The sequence below is a fragment of the Camelus dromedarius genome, chromosome 28 (assembly GCF_036321535.1).
Source record: "Camelus dromedarius isolate mCamDro1 chromosome 28, mCamDro1.pat, whole genome shotgun sequence".
Taxonomy (NCBI): domain Eukaryota; kingdom Metazoa; phylum Chordata; class Mammalia; order Artiodactyla; family Camelidae; genus Camelus; species Camelus dromedarius.
In genome coordinates this window covers 11,374,028-11,393,729 of record NC_087463.1, presented here as the reverse complement: position 1 = coordinate 11,393,729, position 19,702 = coordinate 11,374,028, and the positions used below count along the sequence as shown (strand labels likewise).

General features: G+C 34.6%; 1 protein-coding gene across 5 annotated transcripts in view; it reads right to left on the bottom strand.

Annotated features, from left to right (window-relative positions):
• The window catches only part of DCC (DCC netrin 1 receptor), a 984,533-nt gene that overhangs the window by 151,588 nt on the left and 813,243 nt on the right, over positions 1-19,702 (bottom strand). For all 5 annotated transcript variants that reach the window (XM_064480349.1, XM_031441886.2, XM_064480347.1 and 2 more), the window contains one exon: positions 8,646-8,840. In XM_064480349.1, coding sequence (XP_064336419.1) covers positions 8,646-8,840 — 195 coding nt within the window. The remainder of the gene's footprint in view (positions 1-8,645; positions 8,841-19,702) is intronic.

The window sequence follows — 19,702 nt, the reverse complement described above, 5'->3', positions numbered from 1 at the left end:
TAAATGGCCCAAAGAGCTCAATTAAAAGTCAGAGACTGTCATACTGGATTAAACAAAACAAGACCCAACTATGTGCTGCCTGTAAGAAACCCACCTTTAAAGACAAATAGTTTGAAAGTAAAATAGTAATGGAAAAGTATATGTCATGCTAACACACAAACAAAAAACAGGCTGGAGTTGTTATATTAATATCAGACACAAAGCAGATTTCAGAGCAAAGCACATTACCACTGATAAACAGAGAGAGTTCATAAATGACAAAATGGTAAATCTAACAAGAGAACATAACAATCTTAAGCAATTGTGTTCCTGATTACAGAGCTTCAAATTGCATGGGGGCAGAAACTTGAAGTAAGAGAAGAAATAGTAATTCGCAAGTATAAATATTAATGATGCAATACATCCAGATATGTTTTTTTCTGTCTTTTTTCTCTAAGTCAGCCCTGAACCTAGTTTACAGGATTAATAATTCTCAGACCTCCATGATTAAACTCTGGGATTCATACGTGAAGCTGTAATTTGTGTTTGATCAGAAATTTTAGGGCTGTGTCCTATCTCACTAGATCATATTATTCTATTGTTGAACTGAAGAGATTTAATTTTGCCAGAATATCATTTTTCCCCATAGGAAGTGGAACTTCCCTGTAGCAACATGTTCTAGTGCAAGTCCTGATCAGGCTCAAATTTGATCCCAGCCTCCTCTCTCCATGCTAAAGAGAGATTATTGCTGTTTATGACAATAGTTACCTGAGTGTGTTAATGTAACTCAACTTTTTTTTAAATCAGAAATTATCCTTGACTTTTCTTGTTTACTTTAGTTTTCTCACTATCTTTCCTCATCTGTAAAATTGGGAGATACCTGACACTAACATAATGGAGAAGATAAAGGAAGAGATTAGTATTTGTAAAGTACTTGGAAAAAATGCACTATTTGCCTGTAAAGTCTAAATGACATGGAAAATTAAGGAGAGATCCAGGTTGTTCCCAGTCAAATAAAATATTCTCTAGAAAAATAGAGAAAGTGAAGGGAAAATTTTTGATTGAATTCCTGAATTTAATGTTGATGAATGAATGACTGACATAATCCTTTCTTTGATCAATTTGACTTTACAAATGACAACTCAGGTTCTAAAATACAAAATGAAATGTGAAAGGGTTATTTTTGTTTTTAAAGGAGAAGAGGAAAGATTTGGAGATTCCTCCCTAATTAAATATATTTATATATGTAATTTTTACCCCATTGAGAAGATTTTTTTTTCTCCTCTTAACCCATTATAGTATTCATCTATTGTATTAGATTCTTCCAAGTGGTCTTGGAAAACTCACCAGGTGTAAGACAATGCATCTGCTTTGGACCTCAGAGGGTAGAAAGTGAGAAAAGAGTTACAAACAGAACGGTATGTATTATTAATGTATCACTCTGAGCTGCCCTTAAAGACTGCTAGAAAATGCACATAGGTTTAGAAGATACTAATCTCTAAAAAAGAAGTCATGAAAAAATAAAATCCATTCTTACTGATACATTCGAAGTAACGATCTCATAAAATGACCTTTTCTCTTCTCTTTTCACTCCTCTCTGGGCAACCAGTGCTCATGTTGAGTGAATCTAACTCTCCCACTCAGAATTTTCTAATCAGCATTTATTATAATTGAAACTAGGAGGTCACATTTTTGTCTTTCACGCTGAATTGAACGTCATTGTGTTGGTTAGATTTTTGTTTCATATAAATTTTAATAAATGAATATGTTTTATATAATTTCACGCATTTGGTGAGTTATCTGAGTTTAAAATCCTAGAATCCTCAACTATTTTAAAAATTGTATTTGCTATAGTAGTCTACTTCCAGGTAAAGAAGACAAACCAGAGCACTATAAACCTCAAGTTACAGTTTTATAAAACACCCAATTCAAAGCCTATGGAACTACATCATTTATACTTGCTAAACTGCGGATATGCAAAATTGTAATAATAACAACAATGCTTTATTTACGTGTGCATAATGTTTTTAACTTAAAAAAATTGCAAATAGCTGTACTTTCAATTATCTCAAGTGAATCTCACAAAAAGCTTGTAAGGTAGCATAAGATCCTGATCTACAGATGAGAAAACTGAGGCTTAGAGAGTCATACAGTGTGAGGATGGAAAGGCTACTGTGCCACAGACAACCAATAACTCACTGTTAAAGACAGAACTTAAACCTTCATTTGATATCACTGCATTATGAACAAATTTAATTACAGATGGAACACGCATTTTATTAAGTTTTAAAAAAATTTACTAAACAGTCCAAAGTAAAATATTTCCAATCAGTGTTATAAAAAAGGTTTTTTGGTAATATTTAGAAATAAGTAATGAATTTATCTAAAATAGCTAAATATTTTAACCAAGGCAAAACTTTAATATTTTGGCAATGATCATGATGCAGAGTTTGATATTTATATCTCTTACAAAGACCAAATTCTCCACCTCTGTTAACTCTTTTCAGTATCTGTTAACTCTTTGATACTACATAATAGGGAATAAAAGATACTCTTATTTCTTATTTTTACTGAAATACTATAAGGCTGGAGTTTAAATCACTTTTCCAAGACTAAACATTATGGGAGAGAGAAAAATATGGATCTGAAACCAGATTCAGAATTATATTCAGTTCCACCCTTATTTAAGTTTTAGTATGCTTAAGCTATACTTTTAAAATATAAGTCTACTGAAACTATATCCTTTAATAAACATTAGTGAAAGAATGATAAGAATTAAAGAAAATAATAATTGAGTATTCATGAAAAGAACCAAAAATATCTTTCCATACTTGCGTTAAAACACTTCAAAAGAAGTGATAAATGATCATAAAACCCCCAAAATTTTAATTGTACATTCTTCCTTTTATTGTGTAATGCCAGATCCTAAGAACAGGAGTTCCCCGAACATCTCTGCTAATCCACATCAGTGGTGGTGAAAGGTTTTTAATTCTCATTAAGAAATCTAGTAATTTTAAATGGGCTGATTAGACCTCAAAGAACATAAATCCTTTTACCATGTTTGTTCATCTCAGTTGGAAAAGCAATGGCTGTATTTGGACACTTACATATAACCACTTTTGTTCTCTGACCCTGATCAGTTGCTACAAGTATGATTTTGTTTTCATTTTCATTGTATAAGGACTTGAATACTATATTTTTTTTAAAGTTTTAAAAAATTAATCAAATATATAACCCAAATTTAGTTTTTTATATTACTAAACTTTAGTCAGAAATCTGCTCCAAAATGTCTTTTCAATTGGACTATATATTCCACAGTTGTCTGTGGACCCTCTAATTTATTTTGTTAACACAAATCAGTGAAATAGTGCCAAGTGTAACTGAGATGATGAATACACTGCCTAGAAACCAACCTTATATTCATCACCACAGCACTTGTCCCAAAATATTTAACACTATGTGTTTCTGGTTCTTCTATGATTGTGTGAGCTCCTTTTAGCTCACCCATCTCGCTTGTAACAACAATAAACTCTAAATGAATAAACAAATAAAATACAAAAAAAGAGAATCAATCTAAAAATCCAAACTACATAATATCTGAGGATTATATAAAAGCAAGCAGGCTATAAAATTAACTAAGAACTTGAACAAGAAAGAGAAAACAGGCAAACAAAACAAAAGAGAGAGAGAGAGAGAACAGAAAACATAAATAAAATGGTAGACATAAATTCAGCTATTTATATTTCATTATATTTTATTGGTCTAAAAACTCCAATTTAAAAGGCAGAAATTTTCATAATTTCATAATTTTCATAATCGAAGACCCAACTATATACTACTATATACTACCTACACGAGAAAGACAAATGTTAAAGGCATAGGTTGAAAGTAATGGATTGAAAAAGATATATTATGTAAACTGTAAATTTAGGAAAGCTAGAATGGCTCAATTAATAACAGATAAAACCACCCTGAAGACCAAGAGTATTACCAGAGATAAAGACATTTATTAAATGAGGTGATTTACTAAGAAGATATAACAATTATAAATGTGTACTTGCTTAATCACAGACTCTCAAATAAATGAAGCAAAAAGTCTGACAGAATTAAAGGGAGACATAGATGATTCCATGTTTATAGAAAGGTGATTCTGATACTCAATCTTAGCAATTCACAAACTATTGGTCAAAAAATGTAGTAAAGGCACAGATGATCTGAAAAATCCTATCAAAGACCTTGATCTAATTGACATTTATAGAACTCTATACCTAATAACTGCAGAATATTCGTGGTTTTCAAGTTCACATAGCACGTTCAACAAAATTAACAGTATGCTGGTCCACAAAATAAGCCCCAAACATTTAAAAACAGTGAAATCAAATAGAATATATAGCTAATCATGATAAGAAAATTAAAAATTAATAGTAATAAGGTATCTAAGAAAACACAAAACTGGAAAATTAAGCAACACAGTAAGTCATAGGGCAGAAAGAAATCAAAGAAAAATTAGGAAATATTTTGAACTAAGTGGTAATGAATGTACAACATATGAAAATTTACAGAATACAAGGAACGTGGTACTTATACTAATAGGTTTAAAAACCTACATTATCAAGTTCTACCCTAAGAAATTACAAATAGAAGTGCAAAGTATGACTGAAATAAGTATAAGAAAGAAAATAGCCAAGATAAGAGCAAATATGAAAGAAAGAACAGACAAATAATAGGAACAATTAGTAACGTTAAAGGCTCTTTCTTTAACATGATCAACAAAACTGGTGAACCCTACCTAAACTGATCACGGAAAAGAGAACGTAAATCACCAGAAATGCAGAAGCACTTAACAACGCAGATAGTAAGAGAGTATCATGGGTGAACAACTTCTATGCCAACAAACGTGATGAAACAAAACAAATTTCATGAAAAGTTTAACTTGCCAAAGTCAATACAAAAAATACAAAATATAAAAATACCTATCTATGGTAAGGAAATTGAATGCATCTCAAAAGCCTCCCTAAAAAGGAAATCTCAGATCAAGATGGTTTTGTTAGTGAATTCTATCAAAATTCAAGGAATAAAAATTATTAATTTTATACAAACTTTTTCAGTTACATAAAAAAAGCAAATTGTTCAACTAATTTTATGAGGTCGGTATAACTTTTAAAAAAATTGGATAAAGTCACTACACGTACAGAAATTTCTCGATAAATATACCTTATAAATAAAGGCACAAAACATTCTTAATAACTATTAACAAATTAAATCCAACAATATAGGAATGGGTATCCTTCAAACATCAATGTAATTTACCATATTTAAAAATAATAAAGAAGGAAAAGTATATGATTATTTCAAGAGATAGAAAATTATTTCATAAAAATTCAATAAATATTTATGATAAAATTCCCATAAAGCTGAGAAGAGTATAAAACTGCCTCAATCTGATCACAGACATCAGTGAAGAAACTACAGCTAACACCCTATTTCATGCCTCCCCTAAGATCAGAAACAGAACAAAAATGCCTGCTTTCACCATTTCTATTCAACATTTTACTGGTGATCTTAACCTTTGCAAGAAAGGAAGAGAAGGAAATAATAGGAATGAAGATCAGAAATTAAGTATAAAACTGTTCCTATTTGCATATGACGTGCTCATTTAAATGGAAAATCTCCGAGCATCTACAAAACTACTAATAGAACAAATAGCTGGATTGAACAGGTCTTAGGGGACCAAGGTTAATATTAAAAAATTAGCTGTTTTCTTCTACACTAGTAGCAAGTGCCTAGAAAATAAATTTAAACAACTATTCATATATATATCTATCATTTTGTTTGTTCTTTTGTTTTAGGGCTAAATCTAACAAAAACATTCAAGACCTCAAGACCTCTACATTGAAAACTATAAAATACTGCTGAGACAAATTAAAGAAAAAATGCAAAAATACAGTGTATTGTATGCGAATTATAACTCAATAAAACTCTTTTAAAAATGCAACAAGCTGTACACTTTATATATGCAGTTCATTATCTATTACAATACCTCCACAAAGATAAAAAGATAAATTGATCAATGAATAGACTGATCAATAGATTTGTACACAGAAAATACTGAGTTTTTAAAATTTCAAATTACCATTGCTAAGCATTGCTAGAGTTCAGATATTGTGGATCTACACCATTGGTATACATCAAACTTGGCATTAGGACTTCTGAACTAAAAAGGAGTAAGTTTTCAAAAAATTAACTATAAACATCTAATGTACAAATATTGGTTAATGAAGCTTTATGCCTGTACTAGGTAAGCTTCGTTTTGTTCTAAATTAAGCAGTAATACATGCTGTTCAAAATGGTTTTGTATTTCTAGTCCTGAAGCAGGTCATAGTGCCTCGTGTCTCGATAGTGAGTTACTATGTCTGATAAACAAAACGCTATTTGGAAGTTCTTGTCTCATCAAAGAAAAGAGGAGGCTTATCTCTCAAATACAAACCAAACAGCTTTTTAGTCTTAAACACAACCATTCTACTTGAAGTTAGGCTGACCCTATGCTTAAATGAATTACAACTTTCTTTAATTCATTTTTAATCGTATAACTGCCATACAGTTCTTAACCTATATTCGTTCCCTTTTGTCTATTATAAAGTGTCTAGATTCTTTGTGTTTCTAAAGCTTTAAAACTGTATTTTAAATACCTTTTCAAAAAGATACTAAGAAAACTGAAATGCCTATTTTAACATTCAACAGAATAAATAAAACATTGATGATGTGTTCTTTGTAGAGTTCAAATGTGGAACTGAATGAATCCTTTATAGCTTTATAAAAATTACACCTTAAGATTATGCTTAACATATATCTTGGCCAAATAGTAAAAACACATATTGAAAGAATACTAGTTTATGTGCAAAACCATGAGGATATTTGAACAAGAAAAACAAAACTCTATTTCATATTTTAAGACATGGGACTACGTTAAAAAGAGTATCAGAATTTAACGCGTATGTACATACACACGTGTGTGCGGGGGTGAGAGTGGGTGAGTGTATGTATGTACTTTCTCCTTCTAATTAAGTTTAAAAGTGAACACTCATGATGATCTATCACTGAGAGAGGTTCCTATCCTACTGTACCTTTACTAGTTGTCTTGTCTTTAAAACATATTTTATAAAGGGAAATTTCTTTGTTAAGCATTTGGAAAGATTTGCCACAGGGTTAATCTCCCAAATGCCTCAATTTTGCTAGATTTGGAAACTCATGGGAGAGTTTCTTTGTAATAAAGAGCATCATTATCAGAAGCACATGGTGAAACAATGCAGTTTGCTTTCACGCCTTCATTCTGAGTTTGCACCACATCCTCCATGCCAGAGAGCCCGTGCACTGCCACGAGAACCTCTCCCTCTGGTGCGTGGCATCAGGATGAACTGTCAGAGATGGTGCAGTTTACTGAATAATGGATAAATGAGAGTCCCCTGACATAGGTTTGACGGCCATAAAATATGAATTTTGTGATTGCCTTAGCATTCAGACTCAGGGACTGACTGAGAGAATATTATTCCCAAATGCCAAGCTAACCCAAATTGTTGGAGATTTGCAGAAGGTGCGTCTCTTACTAGTGTTTGAAGCAATTATAGAGAGAATGGGTCAGTGCAATTTTCCTCTTGCACTGACAAAACCTTTTCTCGCTACTGCATTTTAGCTATCCAAATTCAAATCAGGTTTCTTGACACAAATGTTCTGTTTCTGAAAGACACTGCAAATAAGGAGGAACCCGAATCAGGCTGCATTTCCACGGAGAAGGTCACTATACTTCATTGCAAATAATGCGGTATTAAATCAACAGGTAGAATCAACTTGCTTTTTGCTTTATAACTGCTTCACTTATTGGCAACCTGTATATGACATATATTCATTTTATTTCCCTCTGCTAATGATGTAATCTTTTCTAACACTATGGAAAATGTGATACAAAATGAAGATGGAAACTTTATACATGTTAATCCTCTGAATAAATAAATTTTCAATGAATTCAGAAATACAACAATTGAAGTCTTGTATTCAGTAAAATGAAGTTAAATATAATAAGATAGTTTGGATTGGGAGGGATACAGAATACATGTAGAAAGGAGTTTGACTGCTCCAAGTGACTGGCTTGATTGAAAATCCTTTTCTTTATCTTGTTGTCTTACAGTTGTGATGACATAGCCACAGAGTTTTATCTATGAATACTAAGGGGAAAAATGGTAACGTGGCTAGATAATTCAAGGTTAGAGAAAAACTGACAGATTATCTAGTGAGAAAAAAAAATGGCCTGACTTTCTTTTTGTAAGAATTATTAAGATTAGAGGTTTCCATCGACAGTGGAAAAAGAAAAATGTTCCAACATACTTTTTGTATCCTCTGACACACAGACAAGGGTACACACCAGGGTATTCATTACTGTGAATCTCTCTAGATAAAATTCTCCAATTCAAAATCCAGAAAAGTGTATGTGTGTGTGTGTACAGGGAGGCGGGTGTAGATTTACAGAAGAAAAAAAGAAAATAGGATAGAGTTGAGAATAAATATATGTTACAAATTGAAATCAAATTCCAAAGAGTATTTTTCCAAGAAAGAAAGTAATTTAAAATAGATCACTTATTTTCCTTAACAGAATAAAAACCACAGCTACTCACCCAACCTCTCAATGGAATAATATCGCTGTTTACTGTCCACACGTACTGTCTCGGCATAAGGGCTCCCAACGCCATAACCAATAATGTAACCTCGCACCACAATGTTTGGGTTCAAGGGAGGAGTCCAACTCATGATGATGCAGTTGGTCTGGGGCCTCACGTGAAGAGAGCTTGGCTGGTCAGGGACCTGAGACTCTAGAATTAAAAAAGAGGACATCATTATGTCTCATAATGGAACACACAGTGTGGCAAGACACCCCCCGTTTTAAATTATAAGACTTAACAGCATGTTCCACAGACCCTCAAGCGGTGCATCACTTATCACCCAAGTTCCTCCTTGTTTCAGCATGTGACACAGTTTCCATGCCTGATGTGGCTTTTACAGAATTTCTTAAGCACAAGAGAAGGCTGAAATCCCCTCAGAGGCACTGCAGTATCGCGCATCTTTATTCCAACAGATCTTCCTTGGACTTATTTTTTTCTCATATATTTCTTCTTAGGTATCGTGAACAAGGGGTGAAATCAAGGCAGATGTAAAAACAATAAACGAAATGTCCCAAACTGTCTCGCCTACAGGTTATTTACTCTGATTTAACTAGAAATGAAAATAAATATAGCTGTCCTTTCTTAAGAAATTGTCAGGATCAACAATTTAGGGCCATGATTTGCTGAGTGTGATTAGGATAGTACTTAACGCATGGTTTACTTCATCTGTGAAAAGTACATTTATTGTGAACGGAGGCGATGACCTGGGTTAAAGCCCCAGACTTTGGAGTCTGCAATTTTGGTTTCCTACCAGGCTCTGTTATTTACAAACTGTGTGTCCTCATCAGATTATTTATCTTCTCTGCGTTTACCTTCTAATTAAACTGGCCTTCCAAATACTGACTGACTCAAAGATTGAGCTCCGGAAATAATCAAGAGAAGCATCCAAATTTGTACTAGATGCTCACCAGCTGTGACACCGTAAGCCTTACGTATCCTCTCTCAGCTTCAGTCTCCTAACGCGCAGGATGAGAATAAGGATAGTACTGTGGTGCTGCGAAGGTTTAATGAAATAATGCTTAAAAACACTCGAACTACGAGTAGCACCAACTGATGTTAGCTACTCAAGAGAAAATGCTACCCTGACCTAAATTTTCTTTTAAAGAGATTGTGTGTTGAAAATTAATAAACTGGCATTCTGATTTTTATATCATCGTTCTTCTCTATGACTCTATTTCTAAAGAAATGATGTATTTTCTGGACACTGATCATAATTCAATTAATAAATATGAGTAGAGTGCCTAGTGTGTCTGAGTATACGGCTAGGCACACATGATGATCAGGGTACAGGAGAGAGTAAATGTCTTGAGGTTTATAGTTTAAAGGGGAAGACAGAAAAAAAGGCAGTTGTAATATACTATAATAAATATTTTGATAGGTTTAATACAGAGCCTATTCTTTGAAAATCCAAGAAGTATGCTAGGAAGAAGTTTATGAAAGAATTGGCCCATCTAAACTTTAATAGTCCATTAAGTGCTTTGCACAGCTCTAGGTAGTTGATAAGTACCTAAAAATATTAGTGACTTAAACTTTATTCAAACTATCTGTGTTCATTATTTCTTTCACAACTGAAAATCTCTGAAGGTAGCACATGTCAAATTATGTAAGAGAATCTGACGATTAAACTTAATATTACAATTCATTTTTCTCCTTGATGCAATGGCAAAAGGTGATGCAGTCTCCACCACCAACTTTATCTTCAACATGCATACTTCCAGCTGAACTGATATATGGAAGCATGTCTTTTATTAAAGTTTTAAAAGTAGGTACCATACTAACAGCTTTTCAAAAGATGCTACATTCTAAAGATGTTACATCAACAGCATTTTCTAAAGTTGCTTTTTTCCCCCCGAAGATGCCCATTCGGGACAAAAGGGACAAACTATTATTCGTCTGCCCTGAAGAAGCCTGAGATACAATATGCAAAGGTGCCATAAGAAGTCATTTCAAAATGTGTATCTAAACCTTAACAGTAGAACACAATGTCTGTGAAGAACTTCCCATTATAAACCCTAAGTAAAAGTAATAAAAGAGATGAAAGAGATGGATTAATACTTTTCAGCCCTACTGTCATGGAGGCTCTCCAGTGTCCTTGAAATGTAATGGGATCACCAGTGAATTCTGTTTGAAATATTTGAAGCTTTTGCAATAATTATTGAAACAACAAGATAATCTGCCTAATCTTATTTTTAGAAAATGAAATAAATACTATTCAGATTTTCTGCATTTATGACTTTTCCAAAACAATTTGCAAGCCTAATGATTTGAATGACAATACTCAACATCTTTTAGAAAAAAGAGAAAACTATTTTAAATATTTTCAAAACAATCACTATTTCTCCAATTTTCTGCAAACCACAGAGTAGCTCCCTGCAAGTTAGTTACATTAATACCCCATAGAATTTCATCAGTCGAAGCTGTAAGGGTGCCATGGTAATGAGGGCATGAACTGGTTCTTGAAGAAGACCTGTTAGTATACAAAACTCATCTTTATTCTTCACCACATAAAACGAGTTTCAATTCTACAGCCAAACCTCAAAATAATTTTTAACATGATAAAAATCAGGGTGTTGATACTTAAGAGTATATGCTGCTTCTGATCTGAACATTTAATGGGCTTTTAGCACCCAATTAAGATCCCTGGGTCGAAAGGAAAGGTGCCAATCAAGACAGTATTAGACCTAAGCCATTTATAATACACAGTCTCATCATAAAGGTAATTGTGTCAGGAGATTGTTCACAATCTGGAATAACCCACTTGTATCCACTCACTCAGTTATAAAAGACAGAAACAACAATTTTCCTTTTATGTTACTTGAGTGAGTTTTGCCTAACACAGCTGACCAGAGAGACTATGAAAATGGTTACTATTGGAATGAACTATAAAACATCGATTTAGAAAATTTGCTATGGAAGGTATGTGGCATGAGTACTCTTTAAAGGCCAAAATTGAAATTTGCTACTTAGAAGTACATGAAAGATTTTATAAGTAACTTCAGGACAATGATTGCATATATAAAGCATAGAGAAGTATCAAGGTACTTATTGAAATAATTTGAAACCCCCAAAAAACACAAAACATTTTGCCTGAAATATTCAAATTAATAAGGTCCCAAATTTCTGCTAGAGTCAAGATAACTAGGTCAACTGCCATTCTGATTATATTATGGAATTATGAATTCTCTTTTGGCTTGTGTCTAAAGAATATTTATTATTCTCTGAGTGATGATATAGATTTTCACTAATGAGTAATGTTCATATATAGCACACTAGGAATTTATCAGACTAATCCCAGAGACATTTCAACAGTTACAGTGCATATCCTATGTGTCAGTCATAGTTCTAGCTACTAGAAATACAGTTTTGGGGGAGATGAGACCAAAAAAAACCACAAGGAAATCATGAAACCTTGGTAAGTGCTATGCTAGGATATGGCATATAACTGACTCATACACATGGGACAGTAACGACTCATCAAGGAAGGTATTCCTGGTAGAGTCTAAGGTGAATGATCGGAAAGAGCCAGTCAAGTAAAGTTCAAGGTGGAAAGCTTCATGGGCAGAAGGAATAACTACTTCAAAGGCCCTATAGCAAGAATGAATCTGGTATTTGAAGAAACCAAAGAAGGTCATTGTGCTTGACCACAGAAGGAAAATGAAGATTAAAAGGGAGTTACTCAGTGGGAATGTAAAATGATGCAGTGCTCTGGAAACCAATATGGTGGCTCCTCAAAAACTCAAAAATACAATTACCATATGATCCAACAATTTCACTTCTGGGTATATTCTTGAAAGAACTGAAAGCAGGGATTCAAACAGGTATTTATATACTGTGTTCATAGCAACATTGTTCACAATAGCAAAAAAAAGTAGAAGCAACTCAATTATCCATGGATAAACTGTGCTCTATACATACAATGGAATAATTTTGGGCTTTAGAAAGAAACTCCTGACGCCTACTACAACATAGGTGAACCTTTAGGACATTATGGTAACTGAAGTAAGTCACTCACTAAAGGACAGAAATCATATGATTCCATTTATATAGAACTTAAAGTAGTCAAATCAATAAAGACAAAGTAGAATGGGGATCACTAGGGGCTGGGAGGAGGAGGGTGGAAGGAGCCACTGTTTAATGGATACAGAGTTTAAATTTTGCAAGATTACAAGAGTTTTGCAGAAGGGTAGTAGTGATGGTTACACAATGGTGTGACTGTACTTACTGCCACTGAACTGCACACTTAAAAATGGTAAAAATGGCAAATTTTGTGTAATGTATATTTTAAAACAATGTTTCAAAAAATTAAAAAAAAATAAGAGACCCTAAAAACATGTCCATATTTGTCTGCATGTCTATTGTGGGGATTAAGTATTTGGGGCCTTTGAGAGGTACAGTCAACAGAGCCATATGAGTGGCTGGGGAAAGAGGAGGCTCAGTGATAACTCAGAGATCCTTGGCTTAGGCAACTGGTAAATGATGCACTGAGCTGAGGAAAAGCAAGTGAATTCTTCAGTCATGTTAAATTTGAGATGCATATTAGTCACACTTACGCAGCCATCAGAGAAGTGGGAGGGCCTATAAGTCTGGGATTTGGGAGCAAGGCCATGGACAGATTTAGAGATGTGGAAGCCACCAGTATATAGAGGGTATTTAAAACAAATTCGTATGAATATGTGTGAAGATGTGTGTAAACAAATAATATATATATAAGATGATGTCAAATGAGTAAAATTACTCAAAACTCCCTAAAGTCTTCCCACAGCACATTGGAAATCCAGGTTCTTTACAATGGCCTAAAAGGTCATGTGTAATCTACCCCTTTCCCCACTTAGCTCTCTGTCCACATCTCCTACCACTTCCCCTGCTCACCTCACCCCAGTCATTCATGCCTAGCTGGATATTTACTGTCTCTCAAACATGACAGGCATGCTCTGGCCTCAGGACATTTGCACATGCTATACTCTCTGCCTGGGAAGCTCTCCTTCCGCTATGCCTTCCTCCCTGACCTTCTTCAGGTTTTGTTGTATTATTTCCAATTTCAGACTTCCCTGGCTACCATATTTAAAATTGCAATCTTTCTCTAACCTCTAATCTCTTAAACTAGTAATCTCCTTTCATATTTTTCCCCATAGGATTTATTGTCACTTATTGTGCTAGTTCATGTGATTACTCTATTATTGTTTGTCTCATCTCCTTCTATAAATTCTAAATCCAGTACTTAGAATAGTTCCTGGCACGAAGTTCTCAAGAATGTGGGAACAAAGTCTACATATTCTATAATGTTCCATACAATTGTCATCATGTATAACTGTCATTAAAAATAAAATTATCACAATATTATACAACTCTCTCCATAAGATAAAAATGGTAGGGAAAAATGGAATCACATTTTTGTTATTTTGTTGTTGAAACAAGAAAAAAATATAGTTAATGTCATTTTCTCCTAGTGACCAGCAAGATTTGTCTCCTCTGACTCCTGGTAATGAAAATGATTGCTGCTGGGTACCGTATGCTGCAATGGCACTGCCAAGTGGTGTCAGGCAGTTGGTTCTTTTGACAAATACTCACATATCGGTTCTCTATTTAGTGTGCTGCATTTTATAGGTCATTTTGTTAGAGTTTGGTTCCAGTCCGTAATAGCCTATATTTCTCTATGGAGAATTACATAAGGCAGTTGATAGACTCACAGGCAGTCTTTCCAAAAAGGTCTGATACATACTAATGTGTTCATTTCTATTGGCAGGACCTGTTCTCAGCAACGGACATCATCTTCCATAAGGCACTCACCTCTATAAGCTTTGAATGTTATTTATTTGTTTATTGCAATGGGCAATCACTTGTATTCATTATTAAACTCCATCTTGGTTTTTTGTTTGTTTGTTTGTTTGTTTTTACAACTCTACTCCTACTGTTTTCTCAATATTAGCTTTTTAATGTATTTTAAAAATTTACATGCAGTGAATTCACTCAGCAGTACACGGTTCATGGATCCGCCACAGTACAGAACAGTTTCACCTCCCTTGAAGTTTCCTCATGCTGCTCCCCCTCTGCAATCATTCCTTCCCACAATCCCTCAGTATTAATTCAAATAATGACTTTTACAATTTCATTTCTCTACAAATATATGCTCTTGGACTAATCTTACTTATTTGCAGCACTACATTTTTAAAAAACCACCTAGGTTTCTGTTCTTGTTCCTAATAATAATGAGTAAAATTTATGGAGATCTATTTGCCATAAGCATTATACTCAGCATTTTAATAAATGTTTTATTATTTAACATTTCACATATAGATTGTGCTGTTAGCTATTCCATAAATTTTACATTATTTATCTCAATTTTTACTTTTGGAAGTTGAGAATTGTAATTTTAATTGTATTTTATCTTTTTGTTGAGTTTTAATACAAGTTTCCCTTCAATCTTAATTGTTTTAGGTCAAATAATCTTATTATTCCATTATGTTACTTTATTTTCAGCTACTTTTGTTTGTCTAGTATTAATTTTACTCTATCACTGCTCCTAAAAAAATTAAGATGGATATAGATAGAAACAGAGCAGAATGGGGATTCTCAGGGGCTGGGAGGTGAGGGAAATGGGGAGATGCTGCTCAAATGGTACAAACTTCCAGTTATTAGATGGCTAAGTTCTGGGGGGTCTAATGTACAGCATGGTGACTATGCTTAATAGTACCATATTATATAATTGAAAGTTTCCAAGACAGCACATCAGTAAATGTTCTCACCACATATACACACAAAGAGGTAATTCTGTGAGATGATGGATTTGGTAACTAATCTCACTGCAGCAATTGTCATATTGTATACATTATACACCTTAAAATTACACAATACTGTATGCCAACTATATCTCAATAGAGCTGGTGAATTTTTTTTAAAAAGGCAAGACAAAATCAGGAAAAGAAAAAAAAAGAAAAAAGAAAAGGATGTAGACATTCAAGGGAAGCAGGTGAGTATAAAGTCTTCTAAAAAGGGTGTTCTGACAGCTTTTTACTACATCACTGCTGCATTTGTAGGAGTCTCTGCATTGCTAATTTTTGCTAGCCAAGCTCCTCTGTTTTAGGGTAAAGGTTTAACTTTAAATTACATCCTTATTGATCGTGTATAACAATTCTAGCTGCTCACTTCAATTTTTTTTTTTAAAGCAGCACAAACTGATGTCTGAGTTCAATTTCCTGGACAATGCCTTGCTAAACTTCATCATAAATTCTCTCATATCCTTATGCAAGACATTTACATAAGAACTTTGGGGAATTCTAATGATTTTGTGTTTTCTTTTTAAGCTGAAATTTTCAGGCACAATATAAATATTTTAAAACTTCCCAGCTGTTAGTAATAGCAAACATGCTTTCAGGGAACCGTAAACAAACAGTGAAGTTTGGCTCTATAATTACTTTAACAAAACATCCTAATGAAAAGGGGGATCCATAGGGAACTGGAGTGTTTCTTCAAGTTACTGCTGACCTTCACACGGCTTAAGCCAAACAGAGAAGGCAAGAGAGATGACAGAAGTCACAGAAGGAAAGGGAATTTCTTTGATTGTTTTCAGTTCCCTGCACATACCACTGCTTCTGTTTAGTTGACTTGCAAGGTTCAGAGTTACCACCCTAACGACCCTTTGGAGTTCATAAGGAGAGTCTAAAGAAAGGGGGAAAGAGACACAGCACTCACTTAAGAGGGCTAACACTGCGCTTCCTTCCAATGCAGATCTCTTCGGCTACAGCAAAGAACGTGTCTTTCCACGTGGTGCTCCAAAAAGATTGCTTCCTCCTTATTCATAAGCTTAAGAGAAATGAAAGCAATTCTAATGGAAATCTGACTTTCGAAATCTGACTTTGGAATGCTTAGGACTCAAGGTTCTCCAACGTTAGCCATGAAAGCTTTGGTGGAAGTCATTTAAATCTTATACTTTAAAGATTTACTTGAATAAGTTAAAATGGGATGAATACTTAAAACATCTTTCAATCTATGTATATATGTATTCTGTTCTATACAGACTAGGTTCTATATTATTTCTGTACTTATATATAGAAACAGAGCAAGCCATCAGGCTGAATGTTGTTTTGATGCCCCTGGTAACCACTCCTGAGCTTGTCCGTTTCTCCAACTATTAATTCCCATCAAGGGTTACACTTTTTCATATCTGAATGATGCAGTCAAAAGAAGAAAAACAGGAGGAAGGAAGAGGAATCCAAATCAGATTCAGGATGTAGCTGGGTGAAAGAGAGCATAGCTTAAGAAATTGAGAAATCCTTAGGACTGAGTGTGTTTGGTCCTATTAATTTCTTACCGCAAGTAAAAACAACACCTACAAAGCAAGTGAAGCACGTCTTGTTCCACGTTTATGTAGTCAAATGCCCTGAAATGACTATCAGTTTCCATTATGTTGTGCAGGTGAACGAACAATCTCAAATCATGTACTATAACAGCACTATGTGCAAGAAATATGAACTGCACCAGCTTTCTTCTATTCACTTTTTATTTACCTTCTATCAGATTGCTAATGTGTGTATTACGGTCAAGGACAAGAACTGTCTAAGCAATTATAATCCAAATGAAGAAATGCTAGAGGGGGAAGGTAGAGCTCAGTGGCAGAGTGTGTGCTTAGCATGCATGTGGTCCTGGGTTCAATCCCCAGTGCCTCCATTCAATTTTTTGTTGTTGTTGTTTTTTAAAGAATTGGAAGAATGAGACCAGAGACAATATTTGAAATGTGTTGAAATGTGTTAAAATTATTGGCTGGTTAAGGAGTCACATTTGGATGAGTGAGGGTACATTCTGAACTAATAGTGGCAAAAATAATTTTTCTCAAGGTGTTCGTTTTGAAGAATGTCTACGATGGTGTTTCCATCTTCCCTGTAATCCTAGCTGTCAGTCCCCTTTTCCTGGAGTTTCTAGTTTAAGTGCTCTTCGTTTTCATGGAGTCTTTCCAATAGTGCAGCCATTATCTGTTACTGCCTGAAGAGAGTTCTTCCTGTTTCTCTCACGTTTATACTCCCTGTTAACTCGGCACACTATGGGTTCTTAATCAATACTTAAATAAGGAAAAAAGTAAGGAAAAAGGCTGCATGCAGAAGAGGGATGGTACTAAGCTAAAAACATGGAAAGTTCAAACATCCAACTAAACATCATTTATTAAGACTCCGTTCATGAGCTCAGCATAGAGGTTCTTGATTAAAATCGATGTGTGCATTGGATTATATTCAGATCACATGGATATGAAAAGAATGCACTTAAATGAAGTTTTGTGCTATCCCAAGAGCTGTGCTTTTTACATTTTACTTCCACTTACAACGTGAGTCACTTAGCAAGAGGGGCTCATAAGTCAAGTGGAGAGCCTCATTCATCCTGGGTATTTTATGGGAACTTCGGCACCTCCACTCCATTTATTTTCACTCCTTCCAGTAAGAGATACAGTCTCTTAAGTTTGGGTAAATGATATGACCTCATTTCTCCAAATTTTTGCCTTGAATCACTGTCTTTTATCATCACTGGATCAGTTCAGGAGGGTCATGGAGGCTTTGCTTCGATAACCGGAACTGGACCCTGACTCACCAAACCTGGTCTTGGGTTTCAGCTCCACAGTTACCTGCAGACTCACTCGATCAAGTTAGTTTAATGTTCTTAGCTTAAGTCACTCTTCTTTGAAGTAAGGAGAATAATATATACCTCATATGCATAGTAGAGGGTGGAAAACACAAATGAATAAACTTTAAAAGTTATTTCCCAAGTAAAATAGAAACACGAAGTATTCATATGGCATGTCCTAAGCATCCTTTCATACTTTAGATAAGACAGATCACATCCTCATCCCTTCAGCCCAGCTCTCCTGGGCTCCCTCGGCCACCGACGGGCTCCCGGCTCTGGATGTCCGTTCATACTATTCCTCCTGCACTGAGGGCTCTCGTCTGGCCTGTTTGCATGCCTGCCTCCCTCACTTTCTCAAGGTCTGTGCTCACATTTTGCCTAATCAGAGAGAGATGCTCAACCCCTCCAAATGAAATCATCCTTTCTGATCACCTGCTATCCCTTCCACCACGCTTCGCTTTCTTCACATCATTTATCAGTATCTGTCTCTATCTCAGTAACAATCTAACTCTTTGAGAGTAGGGACTTTATTTACTGCTTTGCCTGTAGTACCTAAAATAGTGCCTGGTGTAAAAAGACTTTCAAGAAGAAATACACGTTGATGACACAAATACATGAATTAAGGTTTCCTAACCTATTAATGAAGGGTACAAGCTTGGCAAAATGTGACTTTGTGTAGCTCCACAACTTCTCGATTGATCTTATCTAAGACAAATTTAACAACATTTTATAAGTCACAAGTTATTTTATCATAAAATCTAATATTACCTCGATGACTGTCCTGAGTTGGCCTGTGTCCGCTGACTTCTAACACATTTTTTGTGCTTTAGCCAGAGTTGTCTCTTCAAAATGCAAACCTACATTGTCAGTATTTTACATAAAAAAACCTTTTCATGACTTGCTTAGGATAAAGCAGGTTATTGCTTTAATGACACTCTCAGGACAAAGTTCAAAATTCTTAATTTAGTCTTGCCAGATTTAGACCCTGTCTGCCTTGCAGAACTAATTACATGCCACCTCTGTGTTTCAGCCTTGATGGTCTTTATTCCAGGCCTCTCACAGCACCATGATCTGTCTTAACTTCAAAACTGCACTTGCCTTGCCCTCTATGTCTCCTCAATTTCTAATGTCATCTTTTGCATAGCTCATTCCTGTTCATCCTTCACATCTCAGTTTAAATTCAAGTCTTCTATACGTCTGTCTGTTTGCCCATCTATCTCTGTTCCTATCTTTTTTTGTTTTTCAATCCATATATCCATCCAACCCGTATATGCTGAACTATGAGACACTGTCAATATTCAACCAGGTTTGTGCTGTAACAAAGGCAATTTCCTACGACTTCACCTAGAATGCCTGTCTTTCAAAGCCCACAAAGAAAAAAAATCATGTCTTTCTCATTTATTATT